At 38.6% G+C, this 19,983-nt stretch overlaps 1 protein-coding gene across 1 annotated transcript; it reads left to right on the plus strand.

Annotated features, from left to right (window-relative positions):
• Positions 1-7,075: 7,075 nt before the first annotated feature.
• Positions 7,076-18,406, plus strand: FIBIN (fin bud initiation factor homolog). The gene has a single exon (XM_074230398.1). The coding sequence runs from the start codon at positions 7,675-7,677 to the stop codon at positions 8,308-8,310; it is 636 nt and encodes a 211-aa protein (XP_074086499.1). The 5' UTR covers positions 7,076-7,674; the 3' UTR covers positions 8,311-18,406.
• The last annotated feature ends 1,577 nt before the right edge of the window (positions 18,407-19,983 follow it).

Raw genomic sequence — 19,983 nt, forward strand, 5'->3', positions numbered from 1 at the left:
TTCTTCATGTGTTCTGCCAATGTTTCCATTTCCAACAATTTTTGCTATCACCACCACCACCATGACATCCTGGAAAACAGCATTTTAAATTCAAGTCACTGATCCCACCTCTGATGACAAGGTTTTATAACACTTAATTTGGAGATTCAAGTAAAGTTGGGTGTTTGGGGGCATGACTTGGTTGGGATTTAGAATATATTTTCCTATAGAAACAATGTTATAAATGGTGATGAGTAGTGCTTTAAGGACTATTACAAGCATAACACACATAAAGTTGTCTTCATAAATGCCATATTATAACCAAGGTCCAGTTTCAAGATGGTTACTATTATAATGTCTTGCTGTTAAATCTAGTCCCACTGAACTGCAATGTAATCATTTAAGTCTCACCCTTTTCCCTGGTGGGAGAAGGAGAATCATGGCATATATACAAATCAAAATAAGAGTAAGAAAGCTGAAGGGCAAAGAATACTGAAGAAATTGGGGGAGGGGGATGGTAGAGGCCAGGCAGATTGTAAAAGGCTTTACTGAGAAGGTAGCATCTGTTTAGCCTGGAAGAAAGCCAAGGATTTTTGAGGCAATGATAAAGGAATGAATTCTTGTTGTGGGGACCATCTGATTCTTTTAAATGCTCAAAGGTAAGAAACAGAACATTAACTTTGAGAATGGTTGCTAGTGAAACTTGACTGAAATGTAGACTGTGTCAAGGGGAATGGTATGAAATAAGTTTGGACAGGTAAATAGCAACCATATTAGGGAGGGTCTTAAATTCCAAACTAAAGAATATATATTTTATGTCGTAAGTAATAGGGAGCCACTAAAGGTTTTTTGAGCCCCAAAATGATATGTATCTTCATCTGGTTAAATGATAGATTAGAGAGGGAAAAGAATGGAATCAGATTAAATTGGAGGTTATTCCACTAGCTAAGCAAAAAGGTGATGAGCTGAATGCCGATAACATCATAAAGACAAATTAAATATTTTATACAAATAATTGGTTTATAAGGACCAATCCCTTTCTCATTTTTGATGAAGTTTGGATGGAAATAATCTGAGGAAAAGTCATTGTGTTGTTGTTATTATCTTTTATATTTAATGTGTTATGAACGATTGTACAGTCAGTGAAAATGACTGGATTTTTTGGTCACTGACAAAGATTACAACCATATAAACTCACCCTAAAGTATTACTCTGTCCTACAAAATCTCTGTATTTTGAAAGCTATTTATTACTGGGAAATTTTGAGTCTATGGTATGGTGCCAATTTAAAAAAAATATTCCTTTTTTTTAAGGTTTTTGCAAGGCAATGGGTTAAGTGGCTTGTCCAAGGCCACACAGGTAATTATTAAGTGTCTCAGGCTGGATTTGAACTCAGGTTCTCCTGACTCCAGGACGATTGCTCTATCCACTGCACTACCTAGCCACTCCCCCCAAAAAATTATTTTTTGGGTATTTACAAATCAATGTTGTTTCCAAGTGATTGTTATTATCTTTTTACTATTTTACCTTGTTTTCAATGAATTCAATGAAATTCAGATAATTTTCCCCACAGTCTATTTTGCTATTATAGATGACTGCTCTTTGTAGATCCTCTTTTCTTGGATAAATAAAGGATAATTCTGGTAGGTAGCAGGAAAATGGAACATGGCTTCATCCTGTTCTCATGGTATTTTGGTTTTTTTCTATTCTATTTCTATATTTTAAAAAATCGTCATTGGTTCCCTATAACTAGGAGACCGTGACTTTTTAGCATGGGAGACAAACCTTTTTTTTTAAGTGTGTGGTTCTTAACTTTTTACAAATTAATATTATGTCTAGGCAATTGAAGAGAAATGGTTTTGTCTATTTACAAATCAGAAGACATCAGGTTAGTTACCCACCATCATTGTTACTGGACCTTCCACTCCTACCTCCCCCTCCTCCCCAAGGAAAAAAAAAAGAACAAAACAATCTGAATATTTTAGCCCAATTCCTGCAGGTTTAAAGTGTCTCATTCATCATTTTACAAGTCTAGTCTCTTAAGTGAGATTTTCCTTGGGCATTTGGAGCCTGAACAACTAGACTTCAGCTATAATCAATTATAGTCAGTTCTGCTATAACTTGACATATGCCTTTCCCCAAAAGTACATAACTGCAAAATGATGCAATAAAAACCACAGGTTTACGGTGGGGAAATGAGTTAGGAGCTTAACACTCAAAAACATCAACAGTGACAGATTTAAAAAAAGAAAGAAGAATCTGATATAAATAACAATAGTAATATATATATATATATATGAGTAAAATGATTAATAAACATATAAATCCTATAATAAATAGTGTTAGTAATCTCAGATTTCAAACTGGGTTTCCATGGGCTAGAATGGGAGTTGGAGCCTTAGTGGGCCACAACTCTGTCTGGGGTTAGAAACCATTGTGGAATATGATTGGGGATAATAGTAAACCAACCCTTTCCCATCAATAGCTCCTCCTGCAGCAGAGAATGTATAATAAATATGATACTTTACCTTGAAAAAGACCTAAAGTTTGCTTATGAATGTGGGCATAGAAAGGGCCATAACTTTCAAGTTATTGTGAAGTAGCATTTTCACTGCTTCTTGTGGAAGAAATCTATCAACCCAAACCCAAAATTTGGATTATGCTCAAAATGTTCCTTAATATATCAATTGCATAGGAACATAAACAAGTATTATTGCAGCGCTGATTGTACTTTCTTCCTTTCGTAAATTGGACCATTGCTCAGTAAATTTCTATTTCTCTGTTCCTATGGCAAGATAGATTGCATTTCCCTAACTAGGTCAATTTATTATTGATGTTGAGGAAAAACATCCAAAACTGTCTGAAAGTTGTTATCTCTATATTTTAAATTAGCGATCTGAGGATTACTTGGGAAGGAAAAATTTAGACTTTTTTTCCTTTCCCTTTTTTAGTATGATGTTGAAATTTTTATCCTCTCATCTTCTCTTAACTCAGACACCCCTTCCCACAGGATGCCAAGATGAAAGCTATACCCCTCAAGATCGCTCCTATTGGCTTGGTATTTCTTCTTATTTTCTCACGGTTATCCACATCAGTCCAGTTCCTTCTGGTGTCCTTATCCCATTCTTCCTTCACCTTCCTTTGTTCCCTTTGAACTCCTAGTTCTATTGTTAACAAAAGTCATTCACCTTATCCTTCCCACTAGAAATTCTTTTGTTTAAACTTTGTATTTATTTATATTCTCTCCCCTCAATGAAAGGTTTCTTGGGGTCAGAAACTGTGTTTTGTTTTTGTATCCTCATCACTAATGATACAGTAGATGTTTAAGATATACCATTCAATAGTAGTCAAAGAAAGTACAGAATTCATCCCATGGAGGCAGCAATAGAAATAGTAATACTTTCTGACTTTACAAAAAGGAGAAGACTAGGTAGTTATTTCCCTGATAAACACATTAAAAATTACAATTTTTGGAATAAGCATATATGACTTCATTGAATAATAGTGAAACCCCACAACAGGTACACAACATTGGAGTTGTCAAATTTAACCAAAAGTCATTAATATCCAGATGGAACCTATGAAACAGCTTCAACACAAGAGTGAAAACAAGCATCCTTCCATGGACAACACCCACATGATTTCAACCATCATCACATGGACAGAGAAGCAATGATCACATGAGTGAGTCAAACAGCTCTGTTTATAGTCTGGAAGGATTTATAATAGTAATTTCTGGACCAGATCACTAACACCAGAAAGTACAGACTGGTAATTTAGGCTAATTTTATTAACCAATATTGATCATACAAGAAGAAAATGGTAAAAACTTAATACCTCACTTCAAGTTACCAAAATTCGGCTCCAGTTGAAGACAAATAATTACAAGAAATTAGCAACATGCTGGATACATCAGAAAAATCAGAGGGCAAATTCCCCTTACCATAAATACAGACTTCAAATGGCCTTAAGGGAAACTGAAGTGGAGAAGTCAAGTAATTTTATTAAAGTCACACATACAATTTTTTTTAAAGTTTCAATTTCAGACTAGCGATCACTCTAATCCAGCACTATTCCACCTTAAGTCTCTTTGTCCCCTTTAATAGATTGGTTTTTATTTTTAAAAAATTTTGCCCTCAATATATCATGCACAATGATTTATCTATAAATTTTATTGATTGTCAGTTGTTTAATATACAGAGTAATGAAATATGATGAAAAATATAATGGATACTAAATTAGGAAGATCTGGGTTCTGATTCTGGTCTGTCCATGCCTTACTGTGCAAACTTGGGGAAATCACATTGCTTCTCTAGGTTTTTATTTCCTTATCTGAACAATGAAGATCATAATCTGTCTACTGTCCCCGTGATATTTTGCAACTGAATTTTCTCGTGTGTAAAATGAAAGCATTGGAATAGGTGATTTTTAAAGTCCTTTCTAGGTCAAGTATTCTTAGATTTATTTAGTGCATAGAGACCCTTGAGGCTCCTATGATCTTATGAGCCTAGTGAGTCTGGGAAGATTTCATGGAGAGGAAGCTATGTCCCTAGATAAAATACATCAAAGAAAGTTTCTCCTTTATTTTTTACTGTCCCAGAGAGGTTGGGTTAAAGTCCCTAGATAACCCAGCCAGGTCTATTGGAAGAAAGCATACACTTTACTTCCCTGAAGCCCTGGGAAAATATGGTAGACTATTATGACTGATATAAACACACAATAAACTGGCTGAGCCCTATGTCTTCACGATGCTGAACATCTGGATTAAAAACTGGAAAATTTCGTCAATCATTTGGACATTTCCAAACATCCAGATGTTTGGCATCAGGAAGGCAGAATGTCCAAATGATTCCCTGGATTCTTCATTTTTCATCCAGGTGTTTGATGTCATGTAGACACATACTCAGTTGGAGCAAACAGAAATTAATGTGAAAAGTCATTTCTAGAACAACTCACTGATGGGCAGAGCTCAAAAAGTGCTCAGCTTCAGGGGAAGAAACAGACTTATGGCAAAAAATCATCATGGGAGAAATCAGAGTAGAAAAAGAAATAGAACCCATCAGCAAGTAGTGTTCTGTTTGCCCTATATAACTATGTGATAAACTTATAAATTAAAAAGTAGAGGGAATTTTTCTCAAGAATGCTTATTTAGAAGCTTTGCCAGATAAGCAGAGCCACCATAGCTTGTATAATAGAAGCTACTTTAACCACAACTAACAAACTTTGGGCAAATGACTTGTCTCTTATGTCTTAGTATTCCCATCTGTAAACTGGGGATGGTTCCAGAATCCAGCTGATTCTATAGAGCTGTTGTGATATAAGTTGAGCTAAAAGAAACATAAAAGCACAGAATTCAGAGTTGAAGAGACCTCAGGGGTCACAAGTTCTGTTTCTGAGCAGGAATTTCTTTTGCTGTAATAGATTTGAAGTCATTGAAAATTTTAATCTTGGTTGTCACTGTTGTTTCTCTTATTTTTTTAAATATATATTGTCATTGTTGCTGTTGTTTATTTTTTTAAAAATATATTGTTTCGGGAGGCTAGGTGGCGTAGTGGATAAAAGCACCAGCCTTGGAGTCAGGAGTACCTGGGTTCAAATCTGGTCTCAAACATTTAATAATTACCTAGCTATGTGGACATGGGCAAGCCACTTAACCCCATTTGCCTTGCAAAAACCTGATATATATATATATATATATATATATATATATATATATATATATATATATAAATTTCTTTTTTTCCAACTACAGGCAAAAAATTTCATCAATAATTTTTGCAAGATTCTGTTTCACATTTTTTTCTCTCCCTCCCCTACCCCTGAAAGTAGTCTAATATAGGTTATACATGCATAACCATGTTAAACACATATTCATTTTAATATGTTGTGAAAGAATAATTAAAAAGAGAAGAAAAAACCATGAGGGGGGGAAGCCATAATATATAAAACACATTTTAAAAATTGAAAAGAGTAAGCATTAGTCTGCATTCAGACTTGCTGAGTGGGGTAGGTATTTTCCATCATGGATTCTGATTATCAGACTGCTGAGATGAGCAAGTCCATCACAGTTGATCATGACACAATGTCGCCGTTAATGTGAACAATGTTCTTCCGGTTCTGTTCACTTCACTCATCATCAGTTCATGCAAGTTTTTCCAAGATTTTCTAAAGTCCCATTCCTTATGCAATAGTACTCCATCACATTCATATACCACAGTTTGTTCAGCCATTCCCTGGTTGGTGGACATCCCCTCAATTTCCAATTCTTTGCCACTACAAAAAGAGCTGTTATACATATTTTTGTACATGTTTTTTTATCTTTTTTTGATATCTCTTTGGGATATAGACCCAGTAGTGGTATTGCTGGACCAAAAGGAATGCATAGTATTATTGTCCTTTGGTCATATTGGGGAGGTAGCATTTTGAGCTAGATTTTGAAGGATGGGTGGTGTTTCCGTTGACTATAGATGGTGGGGGGGAGAAAAGAGAAGGCATTCCTGGAATGAGTAAGAGAGCAGCAATATTGGGGTTTGACTTGGGCTGTTTTCTTAAAAAGAAAACATCCTCACTGCCATCTAACACAGGAACCTGGTACAATTCCATTCTCTGACTTCTGTTTTTAAATTAAACAATATTTAAGGCCAAAGTGTCTCCTCTCCTCTTTTGTTGATGTTTTAAAGGGTAAAAGGATCCTTTGTCTTTCATCCTAAATTTCTCATCCAATCTGTCCTTTCCCTGCCTTCTGACTTAGTCTCCAAAGTCTCAAATACAAATGCAAATATAATTGTTGAGAAAATTCAGTTTAAATGAATAACTAAGTGAGGAAGCAACATTTCTGCAGGGAAGGCATCAGGGGAGCCAGTCTGTTTTCTCCAACTCATAGTTTGGGTTAGAAAATCCTCTGGACTTAACTAGCTGCCAAGTCCTGTCTTTCCCTATTTTTCAAATTAAAACCCTATACTGGAACAGTTTTCATTCGCATTCATTTTTTTTTCAAAAAAGAAAAAGAGGGCCTGTAGCTTTAATAACAGAGACCTGGTTGAAAGGATTCTTTCCAAACTTGTTCCCTGGCTTCTAAGTGACGAAATCCTGCTGTAATTTGAGAGCCTGGAGATCCTAAGGATATCATTAGCCAGAGGAAAAGCTCCGCATTACCAATCCAGGAGTTGGAATAGTAGCAAGCAGACCAAAACCCCAGAAAGGACTATCTGATTACAAGAATCCCTTCCTTTTCTTCCCGATTTTTCTTTCCTTCAGTTCAACGGTGCTCCATCTCTTAAGAAGAAGGGACCAGTCTTGGAGTGGAACAAGGGAATCTCCAGAACAGATATTCCACCTGAGTCTTTGGCTGGAAGAAGGGGATCCCCTCCTTCCTCAGAGGCAGGGAGACTGAATTTCTGCCAGAAAAAAGGGGTGTCTCTCAAGGAAGGACGTGGGAAGTGTATAACCTGAGAATCTGTGGGTGAACCCCAAGAACTGCAAAGGAGATGTGCTCTGGGGTGAAGCCACATGACGCCTGCTAAGCATCTGAGGACTGGTTGCAGTAAAGAGGTTGGTGCTCCTGCTTCCTCTGGTCATTGACTTGGGGTAGGGACAGGGGCTGCTTCATCTCCCTCCACTCCCTCCTAGCTGCAAGCCAGGTCCTCCTCTGACCACTAGCCCTCTCTTCCCCAGCTCCAAACCTTAGTTTCCAGGATGTCAGGGCTGTGGTATATCTGGATGAGTTTCCTCTGCCATCTGTGCCATGGCTACTTTGATGGGCCCCTCTACCCAGAGATGTCCAATGGGACTCTGCATCACTATTTTGTCCCTGATGGGGATTATGAAGAGAACGATGACCCAGAAAAGTGCCAATTGCTCTTCCGAGTGAGTGACCACCGGCGCTGCTCCCAAGGAGAGCCAGGCCAGGCCAGCAGCCTGCTGAGCCTCACCCTGCGAGAGGAGTTCACCGTGCTGGGGCGACAGGTAGAGGATGCTGGCAGGGTGCTGGAGGGCATCAGCAAGAGCATCTCCTATGACTTGGATGGAGAGGAAAGCTATGGCAAATACCTCCGCAGGGAATCCAATCAGATTGGTGATGCTTACTCCAATTCTGACAAGTCTCTCACTGAGCTGGAGAGCAAGTTCAAGCAGGGCCGGGAACAGGAGGGCAGGCAGGAGGGCAGGCTTAATGATGACTTTTTGGGGATGTTGATTCACACCAGGTCCCTGCTTAAAGAAACCTTGGATGTCTCTGCGGGGCTGAGGGATAAGTATGAGTTGCTCTCCCTTACCATCCGAAGCCATGGTACTCGGTTAGGGAGGCTCAAAAATGATTATCTCAAAGTATAGATGGGGCTTTCCAGTGATGCTCACTGGAGGTGAAGACTCTCAACACTGTGTTGGGGATATAACTTCTCTACCCATCTTTTCCCTTCCCAGATTGATACTTTGGATTTCCCTTGAAAAGTAAGTCTGGGGTACTATTGAAAAAAAGTCTCAGCTGTATCACTTTGTATGGTATTGGTGATTGTGGTTGCTGTAGATTTTTCTCCTCTAAAAGAATTACTGGAATTCCGGTTACTTCGAAAGGTGCTTTGGGATCATGGCTGATCATCTGCTCCATCCAGTTGCTCTTCAAAAATCACCTAGAAGTCAGGAAGTCAGCAGACTTTTCCCCCCCACAAGGACTCTTCATTCACAATCCTGGGAGAGGTGATAAAACCTCAGCATGCTCTGAGTCTAACCCTCATCCACATTTTCATTTAACAGCCAAGAAGCTAAATCTCCAGGTTTATTCTTCACTGCCTCCTTTTCTTTCTTATTTATTAGCTGTGGTGTCTATCATTTGGGGGAAGGTATCAGCAGTGTGTTGAACTCCCCTTCCATGGAGTGGGGGACTCTCTCCCCTCCATTTCAACACACTCAAAATTAAAAAGACTGTGAGATGTATATCCCAGCTGTTGTGCTTACTAATCCCAGTAACCCAATGAGGGTCCTTACTCCTCCCATGCTCCCCAACAGGATTGCCTCCAGTTAAGTGCCTTTTCCTGGGAAGCAGTGACCAAGATCTAAGCCACCTGAAAAGGGTGAGATGTTTGAGAACATCTATAGATGCTCTAGATTTGTATGATATTGCTATGAGGTTTTGAATATCTTCTTTATGAGTCCAGGAATCTTGAGAACCTAATAACTCTTAAGTTATTATTCAGTTATTATCTTTTAAGTTTATTATTCAGACAATAAATATACTCTCATATTATGTATCTCCTTATTTTATAACTTAAGGCTGTGATTGTCACATGTCATCTTTTAAAGAGTTGGCAGAAGATGGATGTAAGTCAGATCCCTCAGACTAAGTATTCAATAAAACAGAGAGAAAATTTCTCATGTTGTTACTTCTACCTTTACCAGCTCCTGTCATATTAAAAATGCCTGTGCTGGGAGCCTCGTGGGTAAACTTCCAGATCCTCTATTCTGAGCTTGTGTAGATGGACAGGAAAACTACATAGTTCACCAGCAGTTCCAACAGCCTCACTGTGGAACTGAGTGATTTCCAGGGCTGTTGGATTCCAAGAATTTCAGGCAGGGTCAGTAAAGACAGTGCTAACCCTTTATATGTCATTTCAATAAATATTTAAAGAAATAGAAATGAATTTTGCCCTGTGTTTTCTTCTTGGGTTGCTTCTGCCTTCCATCTCAGATAGCCCTTACCTTGGGGAATCGAGGGGTAAACAGTAGAGGATTCTTTTGCCTTCTAACTTTAAATCAATGAATCTTTCTTTTGTTTGTTTGTTTTCATTTTTTGCCTGTGGAAAGAAGCCAGTATATTCTCTTTACAAAAGGGAAAAGGAGATGATCAGAACCAACTGCCCTGGAACTGAGTGATATGAAAGTTTTCAGAACTACGCAGTTGTGGTTTAAATGGCAAATCCTTGAATGTTCAATGTCATCTCAGGAATCTTTGCTCCTTTATTTTTCCACTCTTTTTGGCTCATTTGGAGGGAGGTTATTCCTTACAATATTCCTTTGCTTTTCATTCTAAATGATCTCTACTCCCTTTGGAATATCAGATGGAACCTTAGATTCCAATAAGTGTGATTTTGTTTAAAAAGTCATTGAAGATATTTATTTTAGGTTTCCATTCAAAAGTTTTCCATTTTAACTCAAATCGACAAAAACCCTGGACCACCACTCCTTGTCACCTCCTCCCCCTCCTTTTCCTCCTCTTCTCCTCTTTATTACAAGCTACCTTAAGTCTCAGCAAAGCCATTCTTTCCTTTGGTGAAGCAAGAGTTGAATTCCCTGGTCTTGAATCATTTCTCAAAGCTGGGTGAACAGGCAGAAATCCCTTAGAATGGGGGGTCCAACTCCCCAGAGAGCTAGTGGCCATTTCCAGGTGGCAGCAGCTACAACCCGCCAGACCGCCAGACATGAGGGGAATGTAGCTAGTGTCATTTGTGGAGGTGGTCCAATCCTGCCCAAATCCCCATTCCCTCAGCTCCTTATTCGATTTGGAAATTCCTTTGCTACTGGTAGGACAAATCCCATTAGCAGAGTTTTCTCTGGAAGAGAATACACTTGACTAAAATGATGTGTAACTCTGTGCCAAATTAGAAAAATGTGTGCAAGGGAAGAGCCTGTAGGAACCTTCAGCTCCCATCCAAGGTTTGGCCATGGCCCGTTGCCTTACCTACACCCCGTGGAGTCTGCAAGACCTGCTAATGCAGAGTAATGTAGCATCCAGACAAAGGTTCTGCCCAGCCATTGTGGACTAAAAAGTACAATAACCAGCATCTACGGAGTGTCTGAATATCTGCAAAGATGTCGCATGTGTCTGTCTAATACCTCGCTGGAAATTCTTGCCAATCCCAGGAGGTGTGTGTTATCTCCATTTTACAGAAGAGGGAACAGGGACACAGAGGGTACTTGGCCAGAGACTTGGCCAGGGTCACACAGTTAATCAGGGCCCAAGGCCAGATTTAAACTCAGGTTATACTGACCCCAAGTCTAGCTTTCTTTCCATTAGGCTACCCAATAATGACTGTAGAGTCAAGATTTCACCTTAGAATGCTAACTACCAAAGTGACTTTCAGCAAGTCATTTCATTTTCCTCTGCCTCCATTTCTTTATCTTGAGAGGGACAAACTAGACAGCCTCTGAGGTTCCTTCAGTCCTAGATCTATGAGACACTCCCATTATCCAAGAGGACTGACAAAAAACCTTTGTTTCCAAAACTACAGCCGCAGGACTATCTCCAGAAGCTCCCTTTTGGGCTTTCTATAGGCCTTTCTATAGCTTTTCTTTTTCCATGCACACATGCCCAAGGTTTATATCATCTGTAAACTTCTATCTCATTCATTTAAGGAGGGCTGGTCACTGAGAACAGACCAATCTACAAATCTCTCTGAGTAGGTGCAGATATAGGTGTAGGGAGGCCACTGAATTGGTTCACAAATTTTTCATAGACTTTTTAAACTTCCATTTATAAATGTACTAATGAAATGAGCTCGGGTCTGTGTAGGTGAGGCCTCAAATCTTTACATGTTAAATATATTTTAAAAATGTATTTAAAATTCCCCTGAAACACATGGAAGATATACAATTACTACAGGAAATTAAACAGTTAGATTTCCTTAGGACCCAGGCTTCTGAGAAGCAAAGCCATGGGTCACCAATCCAAAATGGGCCTCGGGGAATCAAACTAGTATACCTTTCCCCCTCACTGTACAGAGGAGAATGTGCAGCAACTTACCCAAGGCCACACAGTGTGTTACTGGCAGAGCCTCTAAGATAGAAAAGCAGCTTGGGTGGGAAATGAAAACTAGTAAAAATAGAACAGAAAAATCTGAATGCATTGGTGAAACATAAATTAGAATTTTTCCAGTGGGATTAATCAGAAATAGGAATCTGTTACAACAGTGTACATAGGACCATGGATTTAGAATTGGTAAGTTCCACAGAAGTCATCTAGTCCATCCCCTTTTATTAAAAGATGAGGGAAACTGGGGTCCAGGGAAGTTTAGTGACTTGCTATAAGTAGGCAATAAGTAGTGGAGCTAAATTCTAAGATTGTAAATTCAACACTCTTTTCAGGATAGCTACCATGATGCCTTGTCATTTAGCAGGTTGGTGAACAAGGTATATTATCATTGTCCAAAATTTTCCCATCATCTGATGTAAAATTCTGGTCAAGGTGGCAATGGTGATTTGGCTTACCTGGTACATGATGCTACCTATCTCTCCCTTGGGGTGTTCACTACTCCAGTCAGATTGGCTTGCCTGTCCTGTGGGTGAGAGTTGGTGGGGAATTGGTAGGTTTAACTGGTCCTCTCTCCACAGGAGTTGATTCTCTAGGTGATGGTTTTGAGGACTTGGCTAAAAGGGGCTCAGTGGTCAGGTGGGTACCTCCACTCCCTAAGTTTCCGTGCCTATCCAACTGTTGGTTAACAGTTGTTGCTGATGGTGATGATGAGTAAGGTAAGTACTCTCTCTACAATGATTTCTCCCTTCAATGATGGCTATGGGGGCTTGACTGGGAGCAGGGCTGAATGTTTGGAAGGAGAGAGGGGGGAGGCAATACTCTTTCCAAGGTTCTTGCTTTCAGATGCCGATCTAAGTAAACAGAATCAACAGAATAATATACATAAGGACAACAATCATGTAAAGGAAAAGAACACTATACAATATCAGAACTCAGATGAGCACAGAGGCCCATCTTGACTTCGGGATGAAACACATTTACCTCCTCTCAGTATAGAGGTGATGGACTTCAGGTGCAGAATGAGCAATATACTGTCCATACAATGCCAGACACAGTCATCGTTTGTTAGTTTTACTTATAGTTCTTAGTTGCAATGGAGGAGTTCCATGGACAAAAGAATTCTTAGCATTCCTTGTCTATAAGCTATTTTTTTAAAAACATATTAGTTGATGAGTTCTGCCTCAAAATTAAGCCATATAATAAAGAGTCCTAAGTACCTGAAGAAGAGATAAGGAAACATACTTCTTCCCAGAGAAGGGAGATAGTCGGGACACCACTGGTACTAGAGGGGGAGAGAGAGAGAGAGAGAGAGAGAGAGAGAGAGAGAGAGAGAGAGAATTAATGATGAATATATCTATGGTGAATTTTTTCTTTTATTCTTTTCTTTTATTACAAAGACAGACTCACTTGATGGAAGGAAAAGGGAAAAGGGATGGTTGATATAAAGACTAAGGCATCAGCATAGAAGTTTTTGAAAAAATGGCAGTTTAGTAAGCCCTATAGATCCTTTTTATACCACTTTTCACATCACCACAGCTATTGGATTGAGATAGGAAATAGAATGGGATGTGTGACAGGAAAAGATGAAATATTAAACAGTACCTGACTTCAGGGAGTTTACATCCAACTGGGGGCTTGAACAATTGGGATGTTCTCTTTTCATAGGAATCACAGTGGTGCCACATCTTAAAAGATACTCTTTGGAGTTACTATGGTCAAAATACACAAATACTGATGTTTCTCCCCATTTATCCAGACTGATCCACTGTTGAAAGATGCCCATAGATGGGCTGGCTCTTATTCAAAGGCTTTCCAGTTGGAGAGGAGTCTGTGCTCTTCTCATATAAGGCACCTAGAACTACGACTGCCTCTGGGTCAATGAGGCACCAGAGAGAGACTTAAGTGAAGGGTCCTCACTTTCTTTTTCTTTTTTTTTTTTAGGTTTTTGCAAGGCAAATGGTGTTAAATGGCTTTCCCAAGGCCACACAGCTAGGTAATTATTAAGTGTCTGAGACAGGATTTGAACTCAGGTACTCCTGACTCCAGGGTCAGTGCTTTATCCACTGCACCTCCTAGCCACCCACTTTCAATCCAACTTCAAGGGGTTGGGGAAATCAGCCTCTTGGTACAAGTCAAAAGTCATCTTGGATACACCTCCTCTGACATGTTGCTGAGGTCTTTGAAGTGTAGATGTCAGAGCTATAAATATAATTTTATTTTCTATCATTGCAATTATATGTTTGTAGCCTCAAGAAGTTTTATGGTAGAAGTGAGGCATGTGGTACTGAAAGAGCCAGGGATAGAAAAATCAAAAGATTGTAGATTTAGGGATGGAAATTAGATGGCTTGAAAACATCTAGCTCATTTTATAACATTTATTCATTATAAATTGATAGTATTAGTTGATTGAAGTAATAATTAAATAATTAATTTAAATAATTAATAAGATTAAAGGCTAGGTAAATAAATAAATAAAAGATAAAGAAATGCTTATGTAAATATAAGTACAAATTAATTAAAATATAAAAAATAAAATACCTTTATTTTATAAATGAGGAAACCAAGGTCCAGAAAGGTTAAGTGACTGGTTCTAAGTCACACAAGTAGTAAGGACCTACCTGTGCTAGGCCTAAGGAAATTGAAAACTTTAGATTCATTCATTTAACGTGCATTTATTTGACACCAACTGTATGCAAAAGAAAGAAGAGAAGGGAATATGGACAGGTGTAGATTTGAAAAGCATAAATCTGGATTAGGTTATCCCCAGGCTCCCCTCCAGGACTACCATTCTATAATCTTGTCCCCTTCATTTTAATTCCATAGGATCATTTTCCCTCGATTCCCATGTGGACCTTTTGTTACCATGTTATTTTATTTTTTCCTCGTAAAAAGACAGGGTATATGTCAACAGATTGCAGTTTACCAAAAGAAATTTGACAGCTATGATTAATGATGTAAACTTTAAAGTTTCAAGTTTGGCAGAGATCACTGACTTTTTCCAAACTGTAAAAGTTTCCTCCTGCAGGCAGTTAAGGAAATGTGTTGCCTGAACCTCTTCTCTTGCTTTGATCTCTGCCCAAATATCATCCCAAGACCAAGCAAGCTCTGATCCTCTGCTCAGCTTTCAAAATATATGCCTTACAGGCCATCCTAAAAAACCGACCACTAACATTTTCCACATGATACCACTATGCACATCTAATTACAATGAATAAGAAGCCAGTGGGGTTTCCTTTACTGTGCTTTTTGTCCTCACTGAAAGGTCTTCTCTTTCCACCCTTCCATCTATGTTTTCTTTCTCCACTTTCCTTTCCCCTAACACATGTCCCTGATCCTTCTGTTCTTAGGATCACAGAATCAAGAGCTGGAAATAACCTCAGAGATCTTCTTCCAACCTCTTCATTTGACATAAGAGGATGCTGAGACTGAGAGAGGTAGATTGGTACTTGGGTAGCAAGCCAGGATTCCTGACCCCCATAACAATACAACTTTCTCCCCCATCTCCTTCTTCTATACATTATTCAAATGTTTCATATATTGCACTAATGACCAGTTTTTGAGAAGTCAGGAGGCACAGTGGATGGAGCACTGGCCTTGGAGTCAGGATGATGGGAGTTCGAATCCAGTCTCAGACTCTTACAACTTACTAGCTGTGACCTTGGACAAGTCATTTAACCCTGATGGCCTCCTATCTCTAGTCATCCTGATTCCTATCTGGTCAATGGATCTAGATGACTTTGGAGGAGAAAGTGAAGCTGGTGACTTAGCACAGCTCCCCCTCACTCAAATCCAGTTCATGTGCTTGCCATGATTTCACCTCCCTGAGGTCATGGTCTTTTTTGAGAATGAAGGACAAACATCACACTTGAAGTTAAATACTTGAAGTTAAATACATCCTGTGAATTCAGAAATTTAAAAAAAAACTCAATAACTTTGACCTTACCATTCCAAGATAATTTTTCTATTCTGGAATCAATTTAATTCAATTCAAGTATTTCTGAAGCACCTGCTAAGCTTGATTCTGCTCTTGGTGCTTGGATACAACCCTGGTTCTTGGGGAGCTTATTGGTTAGACATCACGTGTTCATGAATGTATAGACTTGGGAAAGAATTCTCTCAAGCTGAAAAATTGGCAAGAGTAGCTCTCCTGATAATATGTTTTCCATAGACTATTTTCCAAAACTATGGAGTGACAAATATTATTTGACAATCTCAATAATTGCATTATATAAACAGAATGTGTGGGGTTAGAGAGTTTGTGGTTTCCACAGGAAATATCTTTATTTAAAGAAAAATGAGGAGCATCCACTTTTTTAAATTTCAATCACTGGAAAGTTTAATAAATTGATCTCATAAATATTATTGCTACCATGATTATGTCTTTCCCTATGTCATCACTGTAGGGAACCCTCAAAGATGAAATGCCTTCTACTAACGCAAATGAGCATGTGTTCTGTAACTAGAATCATAGCTTAGTTTCCCCGGGGTATTATGCAACTTAAGTAACTTATCCAAGATTACTCAATCAGAAAGGACAAAGGTGGTCCTTGAACTCATGTTTTTCTGGCATCGAGGAAGACCCTTCTAAACTATTCTATGCTGCCTCTTAACAACTTCTAATAAAAATAATCAATAAATAAATTTACTCTTCATAATTCAGTATTTACAGTACCTATGACCGTGAATATGGACATTTCCTTCCACAATGCAATGTCAACCACTCTAATGCCTTAGTTCAGAGGTTGGCAAACTACAGCTCCAAAGCCAAATCTGGCCTACTGCCTAGTTTTTTGTACGGTCCATTTTTACATTTTAAAATGTAAAACTATTCTTAGCTGCTTTTGGCCATATAAAAAGAGGGCAGTGGTTTGCCAACCCCCTGACTTTGTTGGAGGTCTTTAGGAATTACTATGGATGAGAAATTCGTCACTCTACAGCCAACCTAGTCATGACTTCCTCTGCATTTCCTCAAGAGGGTCTCCGGCCAGCCCCTGTATAGATCTGAAAAGACCTGAAATTTGTGATAGATGTGATAGATCTTGTGTTCTACTATTATGTCCTTCATGAACTCCAGGAACCTCCATCACATAAGACCTCAGCTTCAGACCTAAGCAGAGGTCCACATTCCTGTTCTTTAATAAATCTGTCTAATCACCTATCCCTTAATCAATCAGCATTTATTGAGTATAAACTACATACAGAGAATTCTGCTGAAGGATGGGATATAAGTAGGAAAAAATGAAACCATCTCTACTTTCAAAGGGCTTACATTCTACCACAGGTGTCAGCGACATAAAAGCACATACACAGATAATATAAAAAGAATAATAAAAATAATATGAAGGAATTAAATACAGTTGGTAGTTGTGGAGGGGACATGAGCAAAAAATGGGATTCATATAGAGACTGATTTTTGATCTGAGTTTTGAAGGAACAGAGATTTTATGAAGAAAAAGTAAGGAAGGAAGGAATTTCAGGAATGGAAGACAACTGGCAGCTGTGCTATATGACCTTCATAATAAATTTGTTTGTTTTTTATTTATTTATTTGAAGTAAAAGTTAGGAGCATTCACTGGCAACTCTGGGGGATGGACTAGAGTACAAAGAGACTTGAGGGAGAGACCATTTAGGAGATAATGTAGTCAAGAAGTAATGAGGGCTTAGACTCTGGTAGTGACCATTTGAGTAGGGAGAAGGAGTCAGATGGGAAGATGTTTTGGAAGTAGAAATGATAAGACAGCAATTATTTAGAAATGTGAACTGGGGAGAGAGGGAAAGTGAAGATGATGCTGAGGTTCTCTGTATAGGAGATCAGAAGAATGATGGTGTCTCTAACAGTAATGGGGCTAGTTGGAAGAATGGTAGAGGGGAGAGATAATTAGTTCAGTTTCTGACATATTGAATTGGGATATCTCTGGAAATTCCAGTTTCAAATGTCCAGTAAGTATTTAATAATGGGGAACTGAAGATCAAGGGAGAGGTTGTGATGCAGTATTTGGATCTGGGCATTTGCATAGAGATGATAATTAATTAAACCTGTGAGAGGTGATGAGGTCACTAAGAAAGAGTATAAAGAGAAAAGAAAAAAATCTAGGACAGACAGAGCTTTAGGGGATACACTGAGTGAAAAGGTTGCAACACATTATGAAGAATTATGGAGAAAAAAATAGTATCTAAGATGTCACCAAAGAAATGTATTACAAGAAGAGATGAACTAGCAACCACCTAGTCAGAGAGAAATATAACCAATGGATAGTCCAAATCCTCCCAAAACAAAGATGTGAGAACTGAGGAAGATCTAATTGTGGTGCATAGACCATAGTGACTATACTGGATTTATGGACAAATCATGGACAAATTTTACAAGAAATGGATAGCCAAACATATTCAGGGGTGTGCAGTTTAGGAGGGAATACTCACATTTTTGTGATCATAACTACATTGACATATTGGAGCACATTTTGTAGGGTGAGTGAGGAGAGGAGATGGTATGTATCAGATTTGTCTTACTATTGATGCTTTAATTAAATGAATTCTCAAAAGTGATTGAGTTGTTACTCAGCATAAGAAATTCGAATTGGAGTATGGCCCTATGCCCTTTCCTGCCTTCGCAGGAAAAATGCACCAAGGATGACTGGAGAGGCTTCTCTTTGAAGACTGCCCTGAGACAAGTTTTTCCACAATTCTGTGTTAATATTTTCAGTTATTTGTCTGTTTCATATTCTGCTTTCTGGTAATGACTCTATTCTATATAGATATATAGGGAGGGAGGGAGGGAGGGGGAGAGAGAGAGAGAGAGAGAGAGAGAGAGAGAGAGAGAGAGAGAGAGAGAGACTGACTATTTTGACTATTTACCAGAAGTAATGATGTTGAATATGAAGACTTTTCATTTGCATTCAGACTCTTTTATAAAGGCCTGACCACAAGCTCATTTGGAAGAATAAACTCAGCTATTTTGGGCCTGGGAGGAAAAGAAGGTACTTTATATCAACTTTTTTTCCCTACAAAAACAGCTGAACAGATTTTCCTAAACCTTTCCCAAAAGTTTCATGTTTGGGTTGAGATCAGCTATGGAAAGACTCACCCTAAAGACAGGATTTGGAGACAGTTATTAATGGCAAAAAATAAAAAATAAACTGCAAATTGGAATAGAAGTACATAGGGAAATTTGAATTATGATTTGCAATCTCTTCCAATTCCTTTAAAAACTAGCAATATCGATGAAAAGTCCAAATTTCTAATAAAAGGCATCCCTTAGTAGTATAAAATGATTTTTTTTTCTTTAACACAGATTGCTAAAGCTGCGAGTCACCTCATCTCTCTGTGCCTTACTTTGCTCATTTGGAAAGAAGGGAGGGCTGGATTACCTGCTTTTTAAGGTCCCTTCCAATTATGACCATGGAATAGAGGATAGAACACAAAATGTTTAAACTGGAAGGACACCAGGCATCATCCTGTCTAGTCCTTCACTTTATGGGCAAGAAAAATAAGGACCAAAAAAAGAGGAAATCACTTTCTCAGCGTCCTACTGAATCTGTAGCAGAGCCAGAACTGAAACAGAGACCTCCTGACTTCCAAGGCAGTTCATTTTCTATTCCTTCTCCATCACAGTACGAAGTCAAGCTACAGTGCAAATTAAACATGGGCTTTGGCCATCAAGAGACCCTTCATAGAATTTTACTAAGTAACTACAAGTGGCTCATCATTTCCCATTTGTCTGTATTCAGTAGTCATCCTTTTACCTGGTTATAAGCTCCTGATTGGTCTCCTTGCTCTCTACTTTCCCATCCATCTCCACACAAGTGAAGTATACAGCAGCAGCAACAATAGCAACAACAAATCACAACTCTTCTAATGCATGTCAATGTTCAATGGTTCCCTTTGGCCTACAAGATAAAATACTAGTTTCTTACCTAGGTAGTCAAGGTCTTTCACAAATGACTGGCCATGGGGCAGCAGGTGGCACAGTGGATAAAGCACCGACCCTAGAGTCAGGAGACCAGTTCAAATCCGGTCTCAGACACTTGATAATTGCCTAGCTGTGTGGCCTTGGGCAAGCCACTGAACCCCATTGCCTTGAAAAAACCTTAAAAGAAAAATGACTGGCCATCTATTTTATTTAATATTACCCTATTTATTATTATTATTATTATTCCCCCATTTTATTTAATATTACTCTCATTCACACACTCTATAATTAGACTCCTAGCTATTCTTCAATTTCACCCTGCCCTTTCCATGCATTTATGAAGTCTATTGTT

This window comes from Macrotis lagotis, chromosome 3 (genome assembly GCF_037893015.1).
Source record: "Macrotis lagotis isolate mMagLag1 chromosome 3, bilby.v1.9.chrom.fasta, whole genome shotgun sequence".
NCBI classification, from domain to species: Eukaryota; Metazoa; Chordata; class Mammalia; order Peramelemorphia; family Peramelidae; genus Macrotis; species Macrotis lagotis.